Below are 25519 nucleotides of genomic sequence, written 5' to 3'. Positions count from 1 at the left end.
TGTGCTGCAACATCTAATTCCAAATACTATTTTGTCAAATCAATGCCTGGACTTTGTCTTATTAAGGCCGCTCTGGTTTCCTATACCAAGCAGGGTGCTTTAACCCCCCGATGAGGGAGGCAAGCTGAGGCTGCCCCCTTACAACAAAACAACACACCACTCCAAAACAGCATGACACTTCCTCGACCAGCAAATGAGATGAAAGCTTTAAACCATGAAAATAGTGGTTTGGAAATCTTCTGAAGCCCTGCTACCCTGCTAGCACAGAATGAAAATGGGCTGTCCACACGTAACAAAAGCCCAACACATAGGGAAAAACATCAAAGTGTGATTTTGTCGGGGGGGGAGAAACCTATTTGTTAGAGGGTGCCTACTGAGAAAAACACAGGTGAATTTTCAGGTAATAGCACATTGCTGTTGAGTGCGACAGTTTATTTGTGTTGCTATCTTTTTCTTACTGTGATACCTTTCATTAGAGCTCCAAATAAACTTTCACCTCTGTCACTGTTTCTGTGGCTTTCTTCCTGTTTCTGATTTCAGTTTTAGATTAGAGCTCAAAATCCTGGTTAATTTAAATTATGTTTTGCATTTTGTATATTTTCAGTTATTTATTTTATATTCAGTTTTTTTTTTTTAATGGATTTTAGAAAGGACTAAAGCATCATTAAGTTAGACAAAAACAAATCAGCACTTTTGCATGTAAAACTGTTTAGAATTTTTCCATATGATTTACTACCTGTAGCACAAAGCACTATGCATTTACATATGTTTTATTTAACTAATGAACTTGACACTTGACACTTGAATTTTGACACCTACAAAGCACACTAACGTGATCCCACCTCAAATGTGTTGCTGAGAATAAGGCAACAACAGCAGAGGTTTTGTTCTCTGTCCACAGGTGGATTTACCTGAGTGTGTGCAACATGATCGCTCTTTGATCCAAGCAAAACTGCAAGGAACAAGCTTAGCTTAATAAGGTGTGAAATTCTTTCAACAAGGACCTTTTTGTGGAACTCTGAGTAAACAGTGCTGCCAAAAGAAACTGTCATTGTGTCAGTGAGAGTCAGGATAGTCAATCAAATAACAATTTGTACATAAATATAAATATATTGATCATAATTTATATATCCTAAAAAGTGCCTTTATAGTGTAGTGTCCTGTATTTAAAGAAAATGGCACAATAATGTAAATCATTTCAGGGAGATATCTGAATATTGAAATGACTGCTGTGGAAGCTAGGTCTGCTACTTGCAGCTACCAAGACATTCAACCCAGTTGATGCCACAGTTTCCCTTGGCTGTGCTGTGTTCAGTTGCAGAGCAATCATCATGTTTATTCATGCCAGCATGCTTGAGGTTTGATAAATGTCCATATCTTCATTTTTCATCCAAAACTGAAAACACAACTTTCAGCACGTCGAACACTCTTCCGCATCACAGCGATCAAAAACCATCAAAAAACCATTTGCCCTTCCGGGGTCAAACACCTGACAGCAATGATGTTCTCCCTACCTTTATTCACCAACACAACGCCACCCAGTGTACATGTATGGTAAATGCAATTAATGTCTGGTAAGTGAAAGGATGTGTTTGGCTCTTCCAACTGCAAAATTATTGTGATTGGATTCCAACGTAACAAAGTGTATTGTAGTATTTCTATGTTAAGGCATGTTAAACATGACAACTTTCTTATCAAATTAAATACACAAATTCCAACCCAACTGCCAGAATAAATGTTGATGTTGTATATTTCTGCAAACCATGGATACATTACAATTGTGCAATTGTATGTAGCAGACAGGTTATGTTTCTTTACATTTTCAGCAACACTGTGGTCAACGTGTGGTTGAGTTAAGGCACAAAAACCATTTGTTAGCACAATCCTCGCTGTAAATGCAGCAATGTTTTGGTGAAAAGCCGGCACTATTTCAGCTGCAAGGCAGCCATGGCTTAGTTAAAAAACAACTGCTTTTCATGGCCCTATCTTGGCAAGAAGTGCAGCGATGTTTCTGTGAAAAAACAACAACTGCTTATCGTGGTCCTATTCTGGCAGAAAACTCAGCAGTGGCTCTGTGAAACTATCCTCACAGCAACAGATCGCCAGCACATTTGCTTGATAAAAGGATGCAGGAAACACGGCATTGACTTTCTTAAAAAACAACCTGTTTCCTTGCTCACTGGTCTTGAAGAACAGAGGTCTGCAGTAGTGGCATAAGGTAGTTAGGATGGGCCCCAGTGCACGCTTTTATGACGGGCCCTAGTGCGCCCTAGTTACTAGTTATGAAGCACATATATTTCACCATCAGTGTGTCTTACTGCCGCTTTTATGTTACATCTGTTACATATGTTAAATCGTATCCTCTCATTACATGATTAAACAGAGACCTGATATTGGACAACATCAACATACATATTAACCAGAAACCTTCATTACATATCTGCATGTGACAAAAACTACAAAAAAGAGAAATTATTAGTTTAATGCATCTTTTTGAGTGCATATATAGAAAATCAAACCATTTTTTAATTTAACATGAATTCTTCTTCAAACATGAGTGTATTTCCAGGTGGCAGTCAGGCCCTCTATATTTACAGCCCTGGTCTACAGCTTGGCAGGCATCTGGCGTAGGTGTGACCTTTAGCTGAAAATCAAAAAAGCATTGTTTTAATTCCAGTATGCATTCTTCGCACACATATCTGTTGAATATAAAAGTGAGAAACCCAAATATGCCGTGTTCATGATCTCACTGTGAAATTCCAAAGGTTTTGGAGTAAAGTGCCTCATGTAATCAGATTTTGCCATGCACCTGAATGTTTATTAAATGGGCTGCAGTGAAGTGTGGGAGTCAGAGTGCAGCACATTCCCCAGTTTAAGCAGTGTATAGGAGTGTCAGCAGAGTGACAACAACAATAAAACAATGCTAATCTCACATGGATCCAGATGTGCACGATGGCAGTACCCTGCCATCATGCACATAGGACCCAGATGTGCATGATGGCAGGGTACTGCTCACACTGCAGCCACGTATTAAATATTTCACATAGTTTAATGTACTATTTAAGCATCGAGCTCTAAGCGTTCATGTCCTCAGTGCCCTCAGTCATCTTCTGAATCAATTCAGCTCAACACTGATGAACAGTAATTGCCGTCCATCTCAGTATGTGCGGTGTCATGACTTGGCAGTATGTGTACAAATGTGAAAATGCGATTTTGGGTTTGCAGGCGACACATGCTCAAGAGATTCCAATCTTATGAATAATTCACAGCAGCGACAATAATGATGGCAGATAAAACTTCATGTGAGTAATTGCGCAAGTACACTCATCAGCATTAGGAGTGTGTGTGTATGTGTGTGTGGAGTAAATCTCATCCTTTTCAGCATCAAAATGTGGCAAAATTATGCCGCTGCACAATGAGAATAATAACAAGTAAATCACTCACTACCCCTCCTTTTCTTTCTTTTTTTTTTGCTGCTGCATACCCAAGCAACAATTGACTCATGCCAGTTTGACAGCAATTGTGAGCAGATCTGGAAACGTGAGAAAGTTTGTTCCCATATTTCCTTTATCCGTGGGCGAGTTTTAATTCACACTCCCAGCTCCCAGCATGCCTGTATTCCTTCCACCTGACTGTGCTCTTTGGTCAGCCCTCTGTGCCTAAGGGACCATATACTGGGCTGGGCATCCATTCAGGGGCTCTATTTTCTAGGTCATTGACTCTGAAAAACTTGCATCGTAATCCCCAAATGTTTCCCCTGTGTTTGAGGAAGGGTCTGCATTGTTGAAACCCCGGGAGTCCTGCCTGGTTGTATGTTTGTCATGCTGGGCATTAAGAGTGGTGGGAGGAGCAGGATTTTAACAGGTGGAGAGATACCTCAGGAGCAGGACGGACCAGATCTGCGAGAGCTGAGTCAGCCTGTCAGTCCTGTCCTGGCAGTCTTTCAAACCAAGGACACATACAGTAGTTCCATCTGAGGGTTCACACTTTTGCTCACATAATCAAAATAGTAATTAAATTTATCATTATTGGTGCAGTGTGTGAGGTAGTTTACGTTAGAGGAGCAAGACCAGGATTCTGCTGCAATTCCAGCAGCTCTCTGAGGCTATGCTAAATGTAAAATGCTAATGCTAACATGGCAATATCCTTCAGCATCAGCTCTATGCAGAGCCTACGCCGCAGCCTATGCATGTGGCCTTCACCGTTTTGAGCATTTAGTCCTGTGTCACTCTGCAGTTACACCTACAAAACACTAGTCGGTGGCGGGTTTTCTGTGAAGGGTTTAGTTGATTATACACAGATTAAACATGGCTTAATAGCAGTAGTTTAAATTACAAGTACGCAAATCGGCTTCACTATAACTCACAGCATGCGTTGACAAACACTTGTCTTGGACACATTTTCCCCACAAATACAACATGCTACCGTTATTAGCACAAGCCTATGGCATTTACATTGTATAAATTAGCATAGTGGCTAGCAGACTTTTCCTCTACTCATATAAAGCCAGTAACAACAGCCACATTTAACAAAGGTAGTGTTACAAAATTTGGCTCCGTTACAACTCACACGGTTCACCGACAAAACACCTGCCTTATACTAAACACGTTTTCCAAACAAATATAACATGCTAATGTTATTAGCACAAGCCTATGGCATTGACTTGCAGAGATTTCCTCTACTTTTATCAAGCCAGGATGAATGTCTTCACAATTTATTGTTTCTTATATGTGAAATTAAAGTAAATAAAAGCTTCATTTCCACTGAGGAAAATGGTTTCAGCTTACAGAAATAGACAGGGGGTCTGCGTTATAATGGTAGAATATCGGATGTTCACATAAAATGGGGCCAAACCTTCAAACTAGAGGTTAATATTTGTAAACGTAAAAACCTCAGGCCTCAGGTTTCCAATGTTTCTTCTGCTTTCTAAACAAGTTGATGTCAGATTTCTTTATACAGTCATCTGCATTGTGTTTACATTACTTAGTCAACACTGCAATATGTAGCTAAATGCTAACATCAGGGAAATGTAATCTTGGTTGCAAATGTTCAGATCATATTCCTGCTAGAACACGTCTCGATGTGAAGATTTTGGTTTCAAAGTTTTTTACTGGTGATTTTTCACAGTAGAAAGTGGCCTTATACTCCATTAAAATCATTCTCTCAGCTGCAGGGATTGTGCAGAAATATGGAAGACCTGGATAAGCTGACCAGTCAGAGCAGAATAAGTTTAAAGAGACAGGTGCTGAAACGGAGCATTTCAGACAGAAGGTGTTCTGGCACAGGCAGTATGAAAAAAATAAAGTGCTTTTTGAACATAAAAGCAGGCAAACATGTTCTAGTAGAAACCTACAATGCAAGTATGGACCTGAAAATGAGCATCATAGGTCCCCTTTAAGAGATCACCAGTCATTACAATTCATCCTTCAGGAGGATATGAATGTCTCTGCCAAATTTCATGACAATCCATCCAACAGTTGTTGAGACATTTCACTTAAAAAGACATTATCTACACATCATGGTGCTACAGGGATCACCAAAATCAATGGGATTCATCCTTTGGGAGCCATGAATGTCTGCAGTATATTCAATCCAACCAATAGAAGAAGACGAAGACAAAGATATACTTTATTAATCCTCAAGGGGAAATTCACCTTTTTTCACTCTGTTGTCATATACACACAGGTTCGAAACACACACACATGCACAAACAGGACCTATACATACATTCTGCAGCACCTAGGAGGCAAACTGGCATCTCTCCGGCTACTAGTTCACACTCCACATTAGGTGGGAGACGGGGACTTGAACCAGCTGTTAAGATATTTCAGCTTGGACCAAAGTGGTGGACCAACAGACACCATTACCACCCAAAAAGCTATGTTGCTAGCATGGCTACAGACAAGACAGGAGAGCCTTGTTTTTGGCTTTGTTGCTGTATATCATGAGCTATCTCTGAAAATCAGCACTTACCAGTCAAAATGAATCAGACAGACAGAGAAATTTACAGCCCATTACTCACCACTGCTTCTCTCATGTCAACAAGCCTATAGTGATGGATGAATGCCACACTTTTCCCAACAAGACAAGCTAACTGGATCTGCCAGGCAGCATCTTAGTTAATCTCTGAGATCAGTGACTGGTCAACTTGCCATGTCAGGCCTGTGCAGTTTGCAAAGGAAGATCTAATGTTTTCTTGTTGGCATTCAATGCGATAGATAAATTCATTATTATTTCACCCACAATCTACACCAAGTAAAGAATATTTAATACAGCTTCTGTTCGTTTTAGCAACTCATCCAAGTGAATTTGTCTCTTTAATGAGCTCCCTTCCCCTCTTCATCTTGGAGGAAATGAGCAATGCCATGAGCAATGGCAGCGATTCCATCATGCTTCATTGCAATTGGTTGCAGATAAGGACCACCACCCACATTAGCACGCAGGTAATTATTTGGATTTCTGCGAGCAGGTGGTGATGGAAGTAGGAGAGTCCGTGATCAGACTCCAGAGTATCTCCAGATAAACATCAGGGGCTCTGAGACACACCGACACCAGCCCCTGCGATGCTCACTGGGAGCCCCCATATCTCTCCCCAACCATGTCATTACTGTACACTCTGCAAGTTGTGGAGAGCTATATAGGCCAAGGGGCTGGAGAAAATACTGTACGTTGCTCCGGGTTAGGGCTTGTACCTGCATAGGAATAAAGTGGTGGGACCAACAGCAGTGATGGGAGGAAGGGGGAAATCTTAAGATGTGATAGGCAGAATAATGTTTAACCATAACTGAACATTAAAAAGTGGGTTCTGAACTGAAAGCACAGAGGTATTAAAGAAGGAGAGTGACGGCAGTGTGCGTACTGAGCATTAACGATGCTGATAGGTGGATTGTTACCTTCAGACAGAGCAATGATAGCTGTCTCCCCACGTTACTAGTCTTTATGCTATGCTAAGCTAACCAGTGGCTGTAGCTTCATATTTAAAGGTCAGCTCATCAAACTACTTACTTAGGTTTGCACACACAAATCAAACTTTATAACACTTTGTGATAAATTTGGCCACAAGAGCTGAAAAAGCGTTGCTGTGACTTGTCGGCAGATGTTGGCAGATGTTGAACATACGTGACAAATCCATCTCTACCCTAATCATCTCATCTCCTCTCTCTCACTCTCTGTGGCTGTTTCTGCCTTTGTATGGAGGTTTCAAGTCATCGCAGATAAGAACCGTTTTCACACTGTTAATCAGATTGTCCTGACGATCTGCTCCCCTGCAACATGCATAGTTCGGCATGGTGTTTTCCTATGAGACATTCGCCTCAGATCTAATCCCCATAAGCTCCCCACTCCATGGGACCGATGGGAGGTGTCGGGCAGCTGTGGATGAGTTACAACGGAAAGATTAGGATTGTATGACGCAATTCTGGCAAAAGGTTGGGGGATGTTACTGGCAAAATGTCCAGAGAAACTTCCTGTTGCTTTACAGACATGTCACGACATTATGACCTTGTAGTTTTGATTTTACATTTCCGATTTCCAGAGAAGCAACCCAAAGAACCACATGAGTCTTTTGTTTCTACTCTCTGATACAACACATTCTCACTCCAACTTCGTCACATGGTTGGGTTTAGGACAAAATAACAGGGTTTGGTTTTCTAATCTTAGAGAACACACTGCTCTCTGGAGTTCGGTGTTTGTTCGACCCATCCACGACCCTTACTACCCACTCTACTCAGACTTTTGCCGCCTTCACCTTTGTTAGTGTACTGCCGCGTTTTCTGCTGACGCTGACTTCGACAACTTCGGAGTAAGACCAGGTTGTATAATACGATCTAAAGGAGTGTTTCCTCAACACGTCTTACCTAACACTAAGTTTCCACATAGCTCTGTGTACATATGTGAGTCAACTGGAAGTCCATTCACTCCTATGAGAGCTGTCATGATCTCTGATTTTTTTTTTTTTTTTTCAAATTTTTCAATTTTTTTTATGGACCTGAATTTGCCCCAAAAAAAGTAAAAAAAAAAAAAAAAATTGAACTGGCAGAGTGCATGCATATGTCTTTTAATATCATTAACAAAAGGGGCTACAGACCTGACGGGCTAACATCTACACTTATTGTCACCATCTTGTTTTTGTCTCTGTACTGCTCCCTGAGCATATTCCACAAAACTGGATGGCAAAACACACTCAAAATGAACTCTTCTGCCATTTCCGTGGTGGAATTTTTATTCATCTGTAACTAGATGCATTTCCTTGCGTTGACCAGTAGGAGGAGTACTCCATATCCTTTATGAAAATACGGAAACAAAAGTGTGGAAACAAGGCGCATATGACCGAATCAGTACTTTGCAAATGACTCCCAAAACGACATACATGACTGTTAACGGTTGCTGTTTTAAACACGTCAAGTTGAGGCAACAAAACTACTTGGCTAGTTTAGGGAAAAAAACATGGTTTAGATTAGAATAAGTATATTGTTACGTAATTTTCCTTACACATGTAACTCAAATACGTTACATTAATGTAACGTAGTATATTATACAAGTACATTTTGTAATGTTAGTTAAAATAACTCAACACAAGCAGTAGGTTATTGGGTTGAAGTCCTGTGTTTGTTTGACCCATCAATCCACCCTGACCTCCTCCTTACACAGACATTGTCGCTCTTGATTAGGGCTGCCTCTGACAAAGAACTTTCCTTGTCGACCAAAAGTTGACATTTAGGGCAATTAATCGACTAGTCGCCCGCATGTTTATGACATTAATTTATGCTGAATGTATTAATTTATGCTGAGCTCGGCCTCTTCCTGTGTCTGTCCTTTCAAATTAAATTCCCAGTCATATAGGTTTTGATTTATTTTGACAAGGCGCAGCTCCTAATACAGTTTCACGTTTTGTTTTGGGGGTTTTTTCTGCAACTAGGCGACCAATGAAATCTTGCTGACTAAAGACCTTTCTGGTCAACTAACTTCACCTGACTTCCTCCTTTGCTCTTGTCATAATTACTACAGCCACTAAAGGTCAGTGAATAATAAGCTGCTTGTACATATGATATATGGAGGCGTTTTGGGGGGAGGAAAGTCTCTGGTTTGCTTGTGTTTGCTTTTTCTCCCGTGCAACCTGTTTCATTGCCATGCATTTAAGTGAAAACAGGGAAATGGTGCTTTGCTCAAAGGAACGTAACACCGTATTAAATTAATAGACCTCTGCTGACATCTTAAAATGCTCAAAACGATGCCATAACAACAGTAAGTGTAGATTACTGACGGAATATTGCAAAAGTTTGTACCAACAAAAACCACAAATATAAGAGAATAGTTTTGTCTTTGTGGCAAATAAAAAGGACAGCTTCAATTACCCAGGGATGTATGAAAATGGCTCCTTCAGGGCACCAGTCCTCCATCTTGCCTGCAGTCATTAATTAGATCTAATCAACACCGCAGGGAAAAGTTACTGTCAAGACTAATTAGCCAAAATGGAGCTTCTGTAATGGGAAACAAATGAACAACAGTTAACTGTAGCAGCCTGCTCCATGCTTTATGACTCATTCAGTCTCAGCGGGAGAGATTTTTGGAGCAGCACCGTTCAGAATTTTATTAGCACTTGATTACTGTTTTGAGGGAATGTCTGAATATTCGCCACACTAATAGGTGCTGGATGAGAAAATGATATTTAATGAGAAGTATTTTCAGGTATGTAGTTTGTCATTGTCTTTTGTTGAGTTCTTGATCACTTTGGGGACATGATCATACAATCACACACTTACACACACCTCTGCCAGGTTGCCTATTGTAAGCACCATGCAAGCTTCCCTCCAACCCCGGGCCTCAGAGGTCATGAGAAATATTGACTTAATCCTTTCTACGTCCCCACACTGCTTCTGAGAGTCAAGGCAGGGAGTTAAAAAAAGGAACCTTTGTTTCTCCCACAGTGCTGCAAACAAAAGGGGTTGAGGATTGGGAAAAGCGTACACACACACCACCTGCAATTAAGAGCTTAGAGTTCGTCCTCTTAGTACAAAACCCTCGGCGACCAAGTGGAGGAGAGGAAATGTCAAGATTAAGTGGGAAGTGCTACGAGGGTATTAGAAAAACTTGTGAGAATGAAGACATTTGTCACAGAATATCACTTACAGGATGCTGGAGGACAGTCACCTTACACCCCGTGGAAGAGTAATTGTGGAGGATTTGATAAGTAGTGGCTATTGATGACTAACGACCTGGGTTGGAGGTTTGCACCGCGGTCACACACATCACGAACAAGCCTCTGTTTGTTTGCCCATATGGTGAATTGAGTCATTAATACGTGGACATCTGCTGAGGGAAAGAAGGTGTTAAGTTGTCATGAGAAGCACAAAAACACAGATGAGCGCCAGCTGCACTGAAACAATCCATTTAATATACAGTAAAATGTCTGAAGCAAAGGAGGAAATGTCGGCCGGGCGGTGTGAACCAGAAAGTTGTCTCTGCTTAAACATTTCAGTCACCTGAACTTTACTGAAAATGCCAACTTCATTAACAACAAAATTGGGTCAAACGCACTGAGTGCAAATTAAAATCAGCCAAGGGAGATGAGATGATTGTAATTAACATCTCTTCAATCAAGCTGGAGTGTTGGAATTATAGATTGATGTTTTACATTTATTGCTGAACTCCAAGGACCTTCTTAGGTGGCACAATATAACTTCTGCCACCTTAAAGGAGCCTTTATGTGCAGGAATACTGACACACTCATGAACCCTGCGGAAAAAAGCTTGTCAACTTAGAGCAAACGTTTTAATCAGAACACACGGGGCACAAAGTCAAAATGTAATATGAAGATATATGGGGACATACGACGAGAGGATTTAACATATACGAATGCAGTTTACAAAAATATCTTAAATGTCCACACATTCTTACATTCAGATATATGATTAGTACTGTATGGAAAATATATGGTAGTATAATTTTTTGTGCAATATATGAAAGTAGTTTGGCAAATAAATGACATAAAACTTGTTAATAGATTTCAATTTTTTATGCAAAGTTGGCCCTGAACTAAGGAACAAGTGATTAATTTGCATGCAGATCTGGATTCAGCTATTACTGAGGCCGTCTGGAGTCACATGGTAGGAGAAAAAAAATGAATGTGTAAATCTGTTGGTTTTGTTACCATAACACTAAATAACAGTTGTTTTGCCTACATCAGAGGTTCCCAACTGGTCCAGCCATGGGGTCCAGATTTCTCCTTACTCATTAGGTCATGGTCCACACAGTTTAATACATTCAACGTCATACTCATGTTTGGCCATGTCGTTGCGCTAGTTTGCTCTCTCTGTTAAGTAGCGAGTGATGTGACGTTAGCGAATGAGCCGATTCTTTGAACCGGCTCTTTGAAGTGAACGAGTGGACCGGCTCTTTAGAGTGAACGAGCCAGTTCCTAATTTCTTTGTTTTTTGCTTTAATTTACTCTGTATCCATAAATGTCAGATTATTTGATCCGGAACAAGTTGACAGAGACTAGAATGTGAGGGAGAAAGACAGTGCACCCGCTCACTGGTTCACTTCAAAGAGCCGGTTCAAAGACTCGGCTTGTTCATGAACGTCACATCACTACTTGTTGTTTATAAAGGACGTTGCTAGGGCTACACCAAACTTTATATCTGCGGAGTCTATTCTGGGTCCACGTTACAATATCCAGATCACGTGATGCGATAAATCAGTAATGCGATTCGTTGTTGCACCCACTAAAACAACTGAACTAAACAACTGAAAACACTGAAACAAAACTATCAGCATGGATTTAAGCATCAATTTCAGACCAAATTCCAAGCCCAGTTCAGACCAATGATTCGTAACAAGATGAAACCGATTTAGAACATTGCAGAGAAAAGTTGCAGCGGTGTGAACTGTTTGTCTCAATGACTGACTGACTGGGGCTGGGTATTTATGTTGTGACGTATTTATTATGAATTCAGCCCATCTGATGTTCGTTTTGCTTTTCGTCATTTCATCCCGACTACAAATGCAGCTGTAGCCAGTATCTTACTATCACTAATCCTCATCCATATTTTAAGAAGCTACAAATTATATTCAGCCACAAAATAAGCCTGAAAAGCTGGAAATCAGAAGTAAAGTACAGAGAGTTGTTGCATAACGATGATACACCGTCTCATCTAGTTGCATTGGTGTGAACTGGCAGGTCTTTAGAACGCTGCAGAAAGGTGTATTGCAAGTAGTTACCTGTTTCAACTCATCTCTACACATGTATTAGTTTCTTCTCAGTTCTGGATCATGAGGATGTCATTTTTGACCGTACTTTGACCCATTGATTCCCTTAGCTTCATTACTGGAGATAATTACAAACTCACCACTGCATCTTATATGATAACATCAGCTGGTCTCCAACTGAGAGACAATTGCATTGCTGTCTATATCTACAAAGTTCATGTTGGAGAATGGCCGTCTTATCGTCTTATTGTGTTGCTCTGGAACTCTGGTTCAAAAATGAACTCACTGTAATAATGAGCTGATGCTTCAGGATCACTGTGGTTTACAGTTACCTTCAGACAGAGACGAGCAGCTGTGGTGCAACACTATCATTTCACTCTGTGAGTACATGTAGGTCTGCCAGGGTTGTTTCGGGGGTCTGTACGGGGGGTGGCACCGCATGGCGCCTGGTCCCGGATCATTTATAAACCCACATCCGAGCCATGCTGGTAGCCCCAGAGCAGCTGAAGTCCTGTGGTGGGTGGCAGCACCAGTCCCAGCAGATGCTGTAGGATGTAGACCAAGAGAGGCGTGTAATCCCTCTCAGAGCTGGAACGCATCGTCGATGCAGGAAAATAAATATGGAATTGTGACCTGCTGAATGAGGGAGATAGGGGGGAAGCTATTACCAAGAGGGGAGCCAACAATTAGGATGAGGATTTGTTTTTATTTCAGGATTCTGAGAAGTTGGATTTTTTAATATGGAATGGAAAGAGTTTCTCTGTAAAACTTTCAAACCATCAATCCATGTATAGTAGAAATGACTCACTGAAAGGTATTTCAATAAAGTATCTCTCTTGCTGCTGTGGTGTTTCTCCAAAAGCTCTCAGCCAAATGGACCTGCACACATTCCTTCATCTGACTGCATAAATCATCACATTTACACATGCAGTAAGCTCCTACTTCGTTTGAGAAGATGTATTAACACCACTCACATTCTGCCTTACACTGGCACTCATGAGTGCTTTAGGTCACTCTTTCCTAATTTGGATCAATTATCCCATTTCCCCTCTCTGACACAGTGTTTCTCATTCAGCATAATGCGCCGGCTATTTGTCAACGCCGTGTCATGTGCTGGCCTCTTCACCATTCGTGTACACTCGTGTCAGGGTGACTGAATGCTTGGCTTTCTCTACTGTCTGAGGCTCATTTGAAATTCAAATATTGCCTCATTGCTGAGCCTCAATAATATTGACTTTCACTTACTCTCTAGAGGCAGCAGGGATATATTTAGGACATGATTGTGTTCTTTATTTCAGTGTGCAGAGGCCAGGCGAAGTTTCGGAAATCACTCCAGCCAAACCTGAAATTCAAGATGATTTGAATGCAATCTTTTTGCATATGAGACTGCTTTTTAATTTGCAAACCTGTGATACCGAAGATAAAGGACTGAATAGTTTGGTATTAAACTTTACTCAACATAACTTCAGTCCCAAACCTGCAGCTCCTGAAAGATTTACCCAGATAGTACAGTTTGAACATCAGCATTAAAGGAAGGTGGACGGTGCGGCTGTGGCAGTGCTCCACTAGATGGAGTCCTACATTCCTTAAGAGAGCTTCTGTCCCAGCAGCAGAGGCATATCTACAGTACGTCATAAAAGGTTTGATTATTAATGACAATGTCAACTCAGAGTGTTTGCGTTTCTGCTCAGACTGAACACAAGTACAACCCGAACTGATGGAGCAATATTTACAAAAAAAAAAAATCTAAGTAAAGGAATGAGTGGGTGGTTCCTAAATTTTTAAATTATCATCTTATTGCATTCATACATGTATATATCAGTTTTACATGTGCCTGTGGCATTGTGTGTAAATTGTGTTGAACATTCATAAATATTTGGTCATGAAAAAAATCAGTAGAGATACTTCAGGTGTTTTATAACTGTGAAGCAAAGAATCCAGTTTATGGTGAGCATCAGGTGATCATAGGGTTAATGTGTTAAATTCAGACTGCAGTAACACGCTGGTGTGTTGGAAACTTCAGTTTACACTCCTCTTCATTCATCATTAATCTGCCAGTCACTACTGAACTGTTTTGTTAGGCCTACAAACATCATTAATATTATTACAAGTAGGCTTTATTTTGTATTATATTTTGCATTGATTACGTCACTCTATCCCTCTTTTTATGCTTATTGGAGGTCCTTTTTCATGTGAAGCAATCAGTACATGTAATTTCCTTATTGTAAAACATTTTGTGCTGCATTTCTTGTATGAAAAGTGCGATACAAATAAAGTTTAACTATTAATATTATTGCAAAATAGAGAGAAATATGCTCAGAGTCCAAGGGGACGTCTTTAAATTATTTGTTTAGTCAGAGCAACAGTTCAAAATCTAAAGATATTCAGTTTACAGCGATATGAAGTCTAAATAATGATAAAAAATAAAAAATAAAATCAGTGGTATCTATATAAAAATAATTATATGCTTATTCGAAATAAACTATTTAAATTGTTCAATTAAATTAATAATTTTTTATTTTCTTTGAAATTTTTGTCGAATACAGATATGCAGTGATAATTGTTGGGTAACATATATGTTGATGTTGTCCAGCGTCAAGTCTCTAATCATTTGATGAGACAATATGTGCACAATAGCGTGCACAGGGGCCCATTGCAATGACAGTACGCCACTGAGTCCACACCATCAAATCTTCTCCTGTGTTTTTGCTTGTGGAACAATTTAAAGGCCCCGACACCTATTTTCTTAATCAGTTTCTGACTATGGCTGATGGAGTCCTACATAAGCACTAAATATTCTGCCAAAGTTTGAACTGTTTTGGTTGTTTCTCATGATAGATTGATGTACTTGTGGGTTTGTCCTTACTATTCGCACTGGTTTGAAACAGGTGGAGCTCAGCTGGAAGAAGGTGGTGTCCCTCTATGCACCAATCAGAATTCAGCTGCATTTGAATTGAAATCTGATGACAGCCGTGACATTAAAACCACACCCAGACAGTCCTGGAAAAGCAGATTACGCAGAAGTGTTTTACTCTGGATCTTTAATATTCAATGTTCATCATTAGAATCAGATCATTAACAAGAAATATTATCAGCAAATAAAACATGACATATTGATGTAGATTCAGTTACACAGTGGTATATAAAGTAATTAAAATTAGCTCCATCTTGATCAGCTGCATTGTGCATTAATCTGTCAGTGATTATAATCAAATGATATAATACACATTATTCTGAAATGGGTAATTCTGCATTTTGCATACTTTTACTTTTGGTATTTAACTGAATTTTGTGTATTTTTACTCAAGTAAAATTTGAAATCCAGGGCTTGTACTTAAAACAGATCATTTCTGAAGTGTGGTATTTCTACTTTGACTTAAAAATAAATGATCTTCCTCCACCACTGCCTGCAGATGAGCTTCTTTTTAATTGTTACTATTAATACCTGTGTGTGATGCAGATTACTGGTTTGTCCAATTAAACAGTGCCCCATGAATCAGTGTGATACTGTTGTCACATATACTGTATATATGTTGCAACCTATGGGGTTGTTGCACTTGTACGACTGTAGACACGTAACTGTAATGAACACTGGGGAAAGCGCCAGATGTGGTGCTAACATTATTAAGAGTAATTGAGACCACTGGGGCACAGCAATAGGGAAAAAGCATCATTGAACTAATTACATGTTGAAAAGCAGAGTCATTAGCGAGATTACATAGAGTCACATCAGAGTGTGACATCAAAGTGTAACATCAGCCCCAGAGACACAGAGACAATCCTCTACAGGCCACTCGCAACATCATAAACAACATAGTGAAGGTGGTTGAGGATGGGGCGGGCCAGATGTGGGTTTCCTGTCAATAAAAGCAGATATATAAAACTATAATTACGTCTGTCTTAATCTCATTATGGTGGCTATTGTACCAGGAGTGTGAGGTGAGACCTGCGAGGAGTCAAAGTACAAACTGTCTTTATTGACAGCAGTAAAAGGGATTATGGGCTGGGAGACACGGCTGTAATCAGACTTTTTAATGTCATTTACATCCAGAGAGATGCATTGCAAAACATCACATTGTTATGTAATTGCAGTTGTATGCAACCGGCATTACCACCTCTGATTTTGAAATTAAAGTACACTCCTTGGGTGCTTCCACACCTGCCCTGACAACTGACCCAAAGCAACCACATAAGACACCTTTAAAACACTCAAATCCATGAGTTATTTATATTGTGTATTTATATTGTGACACTCAAAAGCTCATTAATTAGATTCAATTAAACCCAGGTTTGGGTTCCCCCATAGATTTATCCTCCAAACATCCGTCATGCTATGTGAGACAAAGCACACTGGTTCATCTGTGAATCCTAGCATCAGTCCTTGGTGTGTTTTTAACCATGCAGTATGCGAGAAATATGGAAAATGGTAGCAGTGGAGAATAAGTATGTAGCTAAAACATGATATGTATGTTCTATTACATACTAGATTTACCTGTCTCATTCCCAAACTGCTCCTCTGCTCACACTGTTGTATTAAATATTGGTGGAGTCTTGCGATGACTGAAAGGACTTCTTGAGGTGTAAACAATGTGTCCAGTATTCCCTCAGTGTCCATAATCCAACTGTCCAGCTCTGAGTGCGCAGCTTTTCCTCTCAAGAATGCAGCGATAGTGCCCCATTGTCACACAAGCTGAATGACAATTACTTTGGTACTTCAAACAACAATAGCAGTGTTGTGTTTTAACACACATTATTTCAATTTGTTACGTGAGTGATGACTCATGTTTGGCAAAAAATGTCACTGTATTTGAGAAGTTTGGATGTGTTGTGTATCATTGCAGGCATCCAGTTGTTTTTATGCATTTCTGAAGTTCAGTCTTGATCTTGGAAGGTGTGCTTATTAACTTTTACATACTTTCAACTGTATTAAAGGATCATCATCAGTTGACTGAGCATACTCAGGCCAAGAACATGCTTTCATGTGTCAGAAAAAAAACACTTTGAGGACCAGTTTTGTGGCTGGTTTAGATGATGCGCAGTGGAGACAGAAGTTCACAACAAGGGTGTAGAATTCTATCTCAAGAACATCATTCAGAGCAAGGTTTTGTGCTATCAAATCAAGGCTAGCCTAAAACAATGGGCTGTGGGCTGATCAGGTCTGAGTGACAACAGTGGAACTCAGGAAAACCTAATTACCAATACAGTCCGATTCAATCTGGCCTAATCCCTTCAGCATCCCAAACACTGCTGTCCTGAGTGAGTAGTTCAAGAACTACACACAGAGATCTCTTCATCAGTGTTAAGTAGTGTGTCTCAGCACAGAGCAAATGTCAAACACAACAGCAGGAACTCAATCAGTGGACAGGAGTGACAATAATACATGATGAAACAGCCATGCTTTGTCAGTAATATGCCGCCGGTTGCTGTTAGGTTGATATGCCGCTGAAAACTATGTGATAAAAAGCTGGAAAGTCCCTATAGGGAGGGTGGGAGTGGAGGTGGATGGGGTCCAACAAACAGGCCCATTGTCAGGGGGGGTCAAAGGGTAAAGATGACCCAAGGCCAAGGGGGAACCCATGAAAAGGTCTATGGTCGACTCTTACCCTGTGTTGCACTTAGTTTTAAAACTATGGTTAGGACGCAGCAATCATATCAAACTAGAGGACCTAAAGCATCCACTGATATGCTAACTTCGTCGGAAAGGGGTCAAATAACACTCCAAAGCTCCGTTAAATTTTAGAGAGGGAAAAAGGAATATTGCCAAAACAGTTTATTTCAAGTATTTCTGCATACTGTGGTCCCTAAACAGTCTTGGAATTGCATAAATTTAGATTTGACAGCCATATACTCTTTACACTGTTTCAGTTCTGCACACAATTTGACCAATATGAGGGGCCCACTTTTGAAAATGTGGTCCAAATGCCCATATTTCCTAACAGCTGGCCTTCCAACAAAGCCAGGACTTTCACCTGGGAGCCTGTTGTTTGTTTCCTGTGGAGTTTTACGCCAAACCATGATGTTTTCTCTTAACCTAACTACGTGTTTTTGTTGTACAAGGAAATAAAAGTAAAAGTGAGGTATTTTTTTTGACATCGTGCGTGCATTTTGAAAAAAAAAATATGTGCATCTAACGAACAGAAACTGCACATTTCCTGTGAAAACAGCAGTATATTTTGAAAAGAAAAAAACGCATGTAACAAGCCTAAATTGACACATGGTCCCTCAACAAAAGCAGTTGGGAGTATAATGAATAAATCAATGAATAAAATGCTGAAAATAACTTGCTTTGTTGGGCCTCATATTTATTCACTTCACTGTCTTATAGTAGCAGGGTTCAAATAGTGGTCACATCGCTGGGTTGGTCTTGTACAAGTAGTGACCGTGGTTTGTAGAGGCATGTGTGTAGGCTTCAGATGGAATGTGGCTGCAGATATACGTCTCACGCATAGTGTGGAGGCTGATCATTCGGGTAATTTTATGCATGGCCTCATGCGCCAGTGAGCGGCCTTAATAGAAATGAACAGGACCCCGCCTCCAACGTTGTATACAGTTCTCTTCATACATCCATGGTTTCAGGTCTTCATGCTAAGCTAACCTAAGCTAACCAGCTGCTGGCTCCAGCCTTATACTCACTGTGCACACATGAGGGTGGTATCAATCTTCTCATCTACAACTATTCCTTCAGAGACGTGCTATGGTTGAGAATGTATGTTTGCATGTTGACACATTCATCTCCATGACTACTGTGCAAACTCTTTCAAGTGATGAGGAGGAGGCCAGTAAGCAGATCGTAGGTTGGGATGGTTTTGCCAAAATCAGACAGTCTTTTAAAATCAGTTTGTGCTTTAACTACATCACCATGCAACAATGAGGTCAAGAGTCTGCTGATTGATTTTATACCCATACAGACATGAATGAAACCAGTGAAAACAGTTGGCCAGTATGCCCAGTGAATTTTTTCAGTTGTTTAAGGTGTTACAAACTTTCAACTTTCCACTCAGGACAAAAATAAAGTTTCCAGTCTTAGTGTTCTTTCTCCTGCTGGGCCATGACTCTTTGTGAGCATGCCAGCTCAAGTTGTCACCGTCAAATAGAAAGTCCTATACGGCTCATTTTCATGCCAGGCACAAACAGGGCGACAGAGAAAAGATTGAGGAACAGAAAGGGGCTCAGTTGAGTGACTGCCATGGGCAGCCATACAAACAGCCCACTCTTTTTTCCTCCCTCTGTCTCTCTGCTGCAGAACAGTGCGACAGTGTTTGAGTGCGCCAGACTCGCTGAGAGAAGTTGCCCTCCAGTTATTTATTAGTGTATCCTCGAGGTCGTGCGGCAATCGCCCTACATTTGACACAGTCTCTAAATGGCCACATCAGCAGACAGATAATCAGTGAGATAAAGAAGAGTATCTTCCATGCCAGCTCGGGGAGGGTGGGGGTGGTGGTGGGGTGATAGGGCGATGGGAGGGGTGGGTATAAATGGAGGCCAACGGGCATTCACAATCCCACGGTCTGCTTGTGCTTCATCACCAGCTGCCTTCAACCCACAGCCAGCCTGCAGCCATGGCGTTCAATGGAACCTGGAAGGTCGACCGCAGCGATAACTATGACAAGTTCATGGAGCAAATGGGTGAGTGTGTGAGAGCCTGTGTGTGTAGATCACACTGTATGGGTCACTGGAGTCATGCTGTGCTGCGGGTCTATTTTTCTGCTGTGTCTGCCCTTATGATCTAGTTTATGAGAGCAATGTGTGTAACTGTGTCATGTGTTTCAATATAGTTTGACATTGCTGTGTGGGTATTACACAAGGCAGTAGGGTGTTGATAAGTTCAGAGTGTTTATGGGGCTGCTCATAATAATAGCAGTAGCTAAATAAAGATCTTTTTGTGGACTTGTATACTAATACTTGGACAGCAGAGTAGTGAAAACTTCAAATACAAGCAGAGTGTAGATACACTGTTACTTGCAAATTTATTTTAATAAATAATCCTCAGTGAATCCTATGATGGCAGCAACCCAGCTACATGTTTCTATTTTTGTGTTGATTAATTAAGGTATTAACATCATGAAGAGAAAGCTGGCAGAGCACGACAACCTGAAGATCACCATCGAGCAGACCGGGGATAAGTTCCACCTCAAAGAGTCCAGCACTTTCCGCACCAAAGACATCGACTTCACCCTGGGTGTCCCGTTCGACTACAGCCTGGCTGATGGCACTGAAGTCTCAGTGAGTGTCCTAAAGTGGATCAGGCATTATTACACCCAGCAGTGGTTCTTCCTATGTTAATTTGTTCGTTTATTTAACCTTTATTCAATCAGGAAAACCTCTTTTTCAAGAGTGTTAAGTTACAGACAGACAACACGGAACAAAAAAGCCAAAATGTTTGTTAATAAATGCCAGAAATGAACCATAAAAATGTAAAAAAAAAAAAAAAAAAAAAAGCAACTACACATGACTACAAAGTCCAGCTAAGACACACTGTGACTTAGCATGCAGAAGACTGTGTACAAAAATCCCGCAACAATGCCATGAAACGGCCGAAAGGAACCAGTGAGTGCAACTTTAAGTCCTTCTGCAGAAGATTCCACATATATGGAGCTACATACATAAATGCTCACTTGCCAAACTCTGTACGCACCCTCGGTACAGACAATAGAAACATGTTTTGTGAATGGAGAGCATGGCTGTTTTCAAGTTTTTGCCTATTGTAGACACATGCTGGAATGCCAGTGAAAAAGTCTACGAAACTGTAAGGAGAGCCACCCAACCCGAGCATACAGGATACAGTGATGAGTTTATAGCTTAAAGTTGGTAGTAAATCCAGTGCATGCAAACACTGGGTGGGTGCATTCATATATAGCACATCCCCATCATCAAGTAAAGTCAACAATGTGGCAGAGACCAGCCAAGAAAGAGAAGCAGTTTCTATTTCAGCTTTGGCTTTTTCACGAGTAGCTCAATGTGTTAGTAGTTCTTAAAAGAAAGTCAATCATGTAACACAATGCCCTGATGTTGATAAGATGAAACACACTCTATGCAACAAGTTCCAGTGAATAATCTACAGTGGATTTGTGGTTGCTGCAATGAGGGTTCAATGAAAATGGACAAATCTATCAAAACCTAATGAAACTCAAAATGGACAAGTGTTAGCATCAAATTAGCGTCTTGCTACAAACTCAAACACAGTACATCTGGTGTAAATGTACAATTATAATGCTAACGTGATGTCCACGGCAAATAAAAACATACATACACACTAATGTAACACGACATAAGCAGAGCATTAAAGAGCACGTGTGTATTTTTAACCAGGGTACGTGGGAGATGGATGGTGACATGCTGAAAGGAAAGTTCACCAGGAAAGACAACAGCAAGGTCCTGACCACCACCAGAGCAGTGGTGGGAGGAGAGCTCGTACAGGTCAGTGGGTTCATATGCATTTCATCTGTAAGCATTATGTTAATCTGTTTTGCTTCCATAAATGTCTCCATAAAGTAACACACCTCTTCATCTTCCCCCCGCAGACTTATAACTATGAGGGAGTGGATGCTAAGAGGATTTTCAAGAAGCAGTAACCCGGAGTGCAAAGTTCATATTTTATTTTTATATAGATGACACGATGTAGATGTGTTTTTTCTAACAATAAGATATGGCTAAGTCAAGTGTTTTCTACATCACATACCTCAAAATGTTTTCCAGAGTTTGAAAGGAGGAGTAGTCGTCCATAGCATTGCACTGTGAGAGGGTGACAAGCCAATACCAAGACTAAGGGAGACCGCCCGTCGCCATGTCAGCCTAATGTGCCTTAGAAAGAATCTTAACAACCAGTATCCCAGAAATGGCTACAGACTCTTGTGGTATCCACTCATGCAGATAGTTGGTTTCTCTTTGCCCAGATTTTGAGATATTTGTCTCGGAGATTTATAATTCCACCCCACTACCAAAGAGGAGGATGGAATTTTGTGTGTGTTTCTCCCTGCATTGAAAAACGACATTTTGAAAAATTCAACCGCAGCTTGTCTTTTCAGAAACAACGCCCCGGTTACTGTTGATAAAGCACAGAACATGTGAACAGTTTTCATAGGGACCACTTCATTGGTAACAGGAGCATTGTGTTTGGAAATACATGCCAGTGTTGAATTCTTTTTAAATGTCGTTTTCAATGCTGTGAGCAACGCTGATGGGAATTCTTCCCGCTCCTTGGTATCAGGGCAGAGGCAGAAATCTTAGAGTGAATGGCTTAAAATCGGGGTGAAAAGTACCAGAAATATCAACATGATAGGATACAACTGTGACGAACTTACCCTTCAAATGACTCCAGCGTGTCAAGAAAAACACCTAGTCCTCCACTGGACTGCATCACTGTGATGGAAAACTGCACAATGATGACCACACACAACATGACAAAGTCAATTTGCACTAATGGTTCTTCTATATCATAGTCTGTAACAATAAAGCAACTTTCATGTGTCACTTGAGTCTAACATTGGTGTCATTTTGAAGCTCAAAGACATGTGACGAATGAATTACGAAAGTCTTCCTGTTGCTCCGAGAGATGTCAAGTCATGTCGCCTCCAGGCTCCACTGTTATCAGGTCATCACAGTCAAGCTCAAAGATCATGGTGATTATATTTTATGAGCATCATAACTTTAAAATTGCTCTCTTGATTGAGGGAGGGATTGTGAGGAAGTGTCACATCACTTCAGGATCTCACACTCGGCTGTAAAGTCTCTCCTAAATAGCATGACTGCAGTCTGGTCACATGGTTGACAATGGGGTCTTGTGTTGTCATGTGCTGGCCTTTGGGTGCTATCCTCAGCAGTGGGTATGATCAGCTACACAGCTACACTGGGGAAATGATTTGTCACATGATGAGGCTTGAAAATGCTCAAATGAGTATTTGCACTGAGCCTCTCTGACCACAAGAGGGCAACATGTGCCTACTTTTACTCCAGAGTTGAAGTAGCTACTTCAGCACTGTATGAAAGCTATACATATAATTTAAAATATTTTTACAACTCATTTGGATTTACACCAAGAAGTTTTAGGACAAAAAATGCGTGATGATATTGCTTGATGCCACATTTTGGAGTGATAACTGGTCTAATGGTTCCTTTCTGAGTGTTCCTGAGTAGTTTTGGCGAGGCGAGAGCAGATTCTCATCTAGATATGGGGAGTTCATCAGGGAAATGGGCAATTATCTTTCTAGCTGTCAATTACAATAGAGTTGGACAATAGTATGGAAGCTCATTTCTGCCAGGAAGAGAAAAAAAAAGTTAGTTATAAAAGTAAAAATGCTCATAATGTGTCAACATTTTAAGTTACTGTACAAAATTCTGACATAAAAAGCATTTATTTTATCATGACAAACATTTTATCTACTTGATTTATTTTAAAAGATTACTTCTGGGGGAGAGTTTGGCCTTTAATGACAGGTAGAGGCGTAAAGGGGGGAGATGGAGGCAACATGCAGCAAAGGGCCACAGGCCAGAACTGCACCTGCAGCTGCTTTGTACATAGGGTGACTGCTCTACCCACTTAGCTACTGGGTGCCCCAATTTGTTTTATTTTACTGGCAGAAATGAGCTTCCATACAAAACCTAACTAGCACTGGATGTAACTATTATGTCAGAAAGATGTTAGGCTTTTATGTAAGGTAAGGTAAACGTTAATGTCCCTTAGGGGCAATTTGATTACACAGTATACAGTATCACACACTGTCGGAGGTAAATCATGGACATTAGTGGTCACTGCTGGTTAGGATAAGTGATAGCAGAGAGGGCAAAGGATGATCTGTAACTCTTAGTGCTACATTTAGGGAGGCAAACCCATCTGACTCTCAACATGGAGGGATGCTGAGAGTCTGAGACAATAGACCGAACTTTAACTTCATACAGATGCTGTAGGTTATTAAAAGTAACACCGGTGATCTTACTGCACAACTTGACCACTTTTTCTAACTTGTTCTTGTTTTTAAGGCTCAGAATATCAAATCAACAGACAATGTTAAACATTTTCATTATAGTCCTATCTTCAGCTTGTTGTACAGAGGTTACATTTTGGTTGCAATGAACATCAGGTTAACGATATTCTAAATGTCTAGAGACATTAGAATTTCACATTGTGTGGACGTTACCAGCATGATATTTTGCAGATGTTGGGTGTGGCTCTTCACACCTTACAACTAAATGTCATTATTCTACATAAAGATGACGTTGGTAACAAAATATCAACATAATCTGTCATCAGTATTCTACCTTAAATTAGACGTTATGATATTGAATTTTTGTCACCCGACATAACGACCTAAATTCAACCAACTATCAGCTATCAAGGGGTTGAGATCTATATCACATTATGTATGAGAATATTATCCATTATCAAAACATATTACAAAATAGAGAGCTGGTTTTCACTGCACTGGTGTTGCATTGTTACTGTGTGCATCACATCAGAAAAATGTCTTTAAACTTATTTTGGTTAATTTTGATCCAGAATTTGCTTGAAATTATTCATCTATAACATGATCTTGTTAAGTGTTGTGATGATTTCATCACAATATAATCAAAGCATATGATGATAAATGACAGTTGGACAGCTGGATGCATAAAAGCTGTTGCAAAATTTAAAATGGATCAGAGAAACTCATTCAAGCACAATTAATAACTAATAAATTCAGTGAAAGTATTATCATCCCTACAGACACCCATCCAAACCTGGACAGCCTGAGATGACGTGTAGCATCAATCGATGGCAGCCCCCCCCCCCCCCCCCCCCACTGAGCCCTGAGTGGCACCCTCTTTCATGGAGGTATAAACCTACTGCACACAGGGCTAATCTGGCAGAGGCGGGGCTGCTTTGAACACCAGTTTGCCCCCTGAATCCACCACGGGGAGCACACTCCTCTGAGACTGCTCAGATGCTGCGAGGCTCCAGGGCTGTGAGCCTGCAGATTGTAGTGTAAGGGAAAATGGGTTGGTGGGCCTCCTTTCTCCGAGTTTGGATCTGCAGACTTACAGGCTTTATATTTTTTAATGAGCAACACTTTTAATAAGATTTCAGTTGTGTCCAGTCTAACAGATGTGTTTTGGCATACATCTGTATATGTGAAATATCAAATACCACATCTGTAACAGTGTGACTGAATACCAAATGCAGCACTCAGTGATAGCTGGTAATGACTTTTATTTAAACACAGAATAAGCAGAAACTTGAGCTGACCAAGGTATTCAGGTAATACTCCATTCTTTGAGCTCAGAGCCCACACACAGTCTCTGGTGTCAGGGAAAGAGGGGCTTACAGATGGCGTGGATG

The 25519-nt window shown here is 40.5% G+C and overlaps 1 protein-coding gene across 1 annotated transcript; it reads left to right on the top strand.

Moving 5' to 3' along the window:
- The first annotated feature begins 19676 nt into the window (after window positions 1–19676).
- Window positions 19677–22677, top strand: LOC125883371 (fatty acid-binding protein, intestinal-like). Its single transcript, XM_049567588.1, has 4 exons — window positions 19677–19833; window positions 20258–20430; window positions 21517–21624; window positions 21729–22677. Exons 1-4 carry the CDS (start codon window positions 19683–19685, stop codon window positions 21777–21779), a joined length of 483 nt encoding a protein of 160 aa, XP_049423545.1. The 5' UTR covers window positions 19677–19682; the 3' UTR covers window positions 21780–22677.
- The last annotated feature ends 2842 nt before the right edge of the window (window positions 22678–25519 follow it).

This window comes from Epinephelus fuscoguttatus, linkage group LG23 (genome assembly GCF_011397635.1).
Source record: "Epinephelus fuscoguttatus linkage group LG23, E.fuscoguttatus.final_Chr_v1".
NCBI classification, from domain to species: Eukaryota; Metazoa; Chordata; class Actinopteri; order Perciformes; family Serranidae; genus Epinephelus; species Epinephelus fuscoguttatus.
The sequence above is the reverse complement of the archived record's forward strand: the minus strand, read 5'-3'. Positions and strand labels throughout refer to the sequence as shown.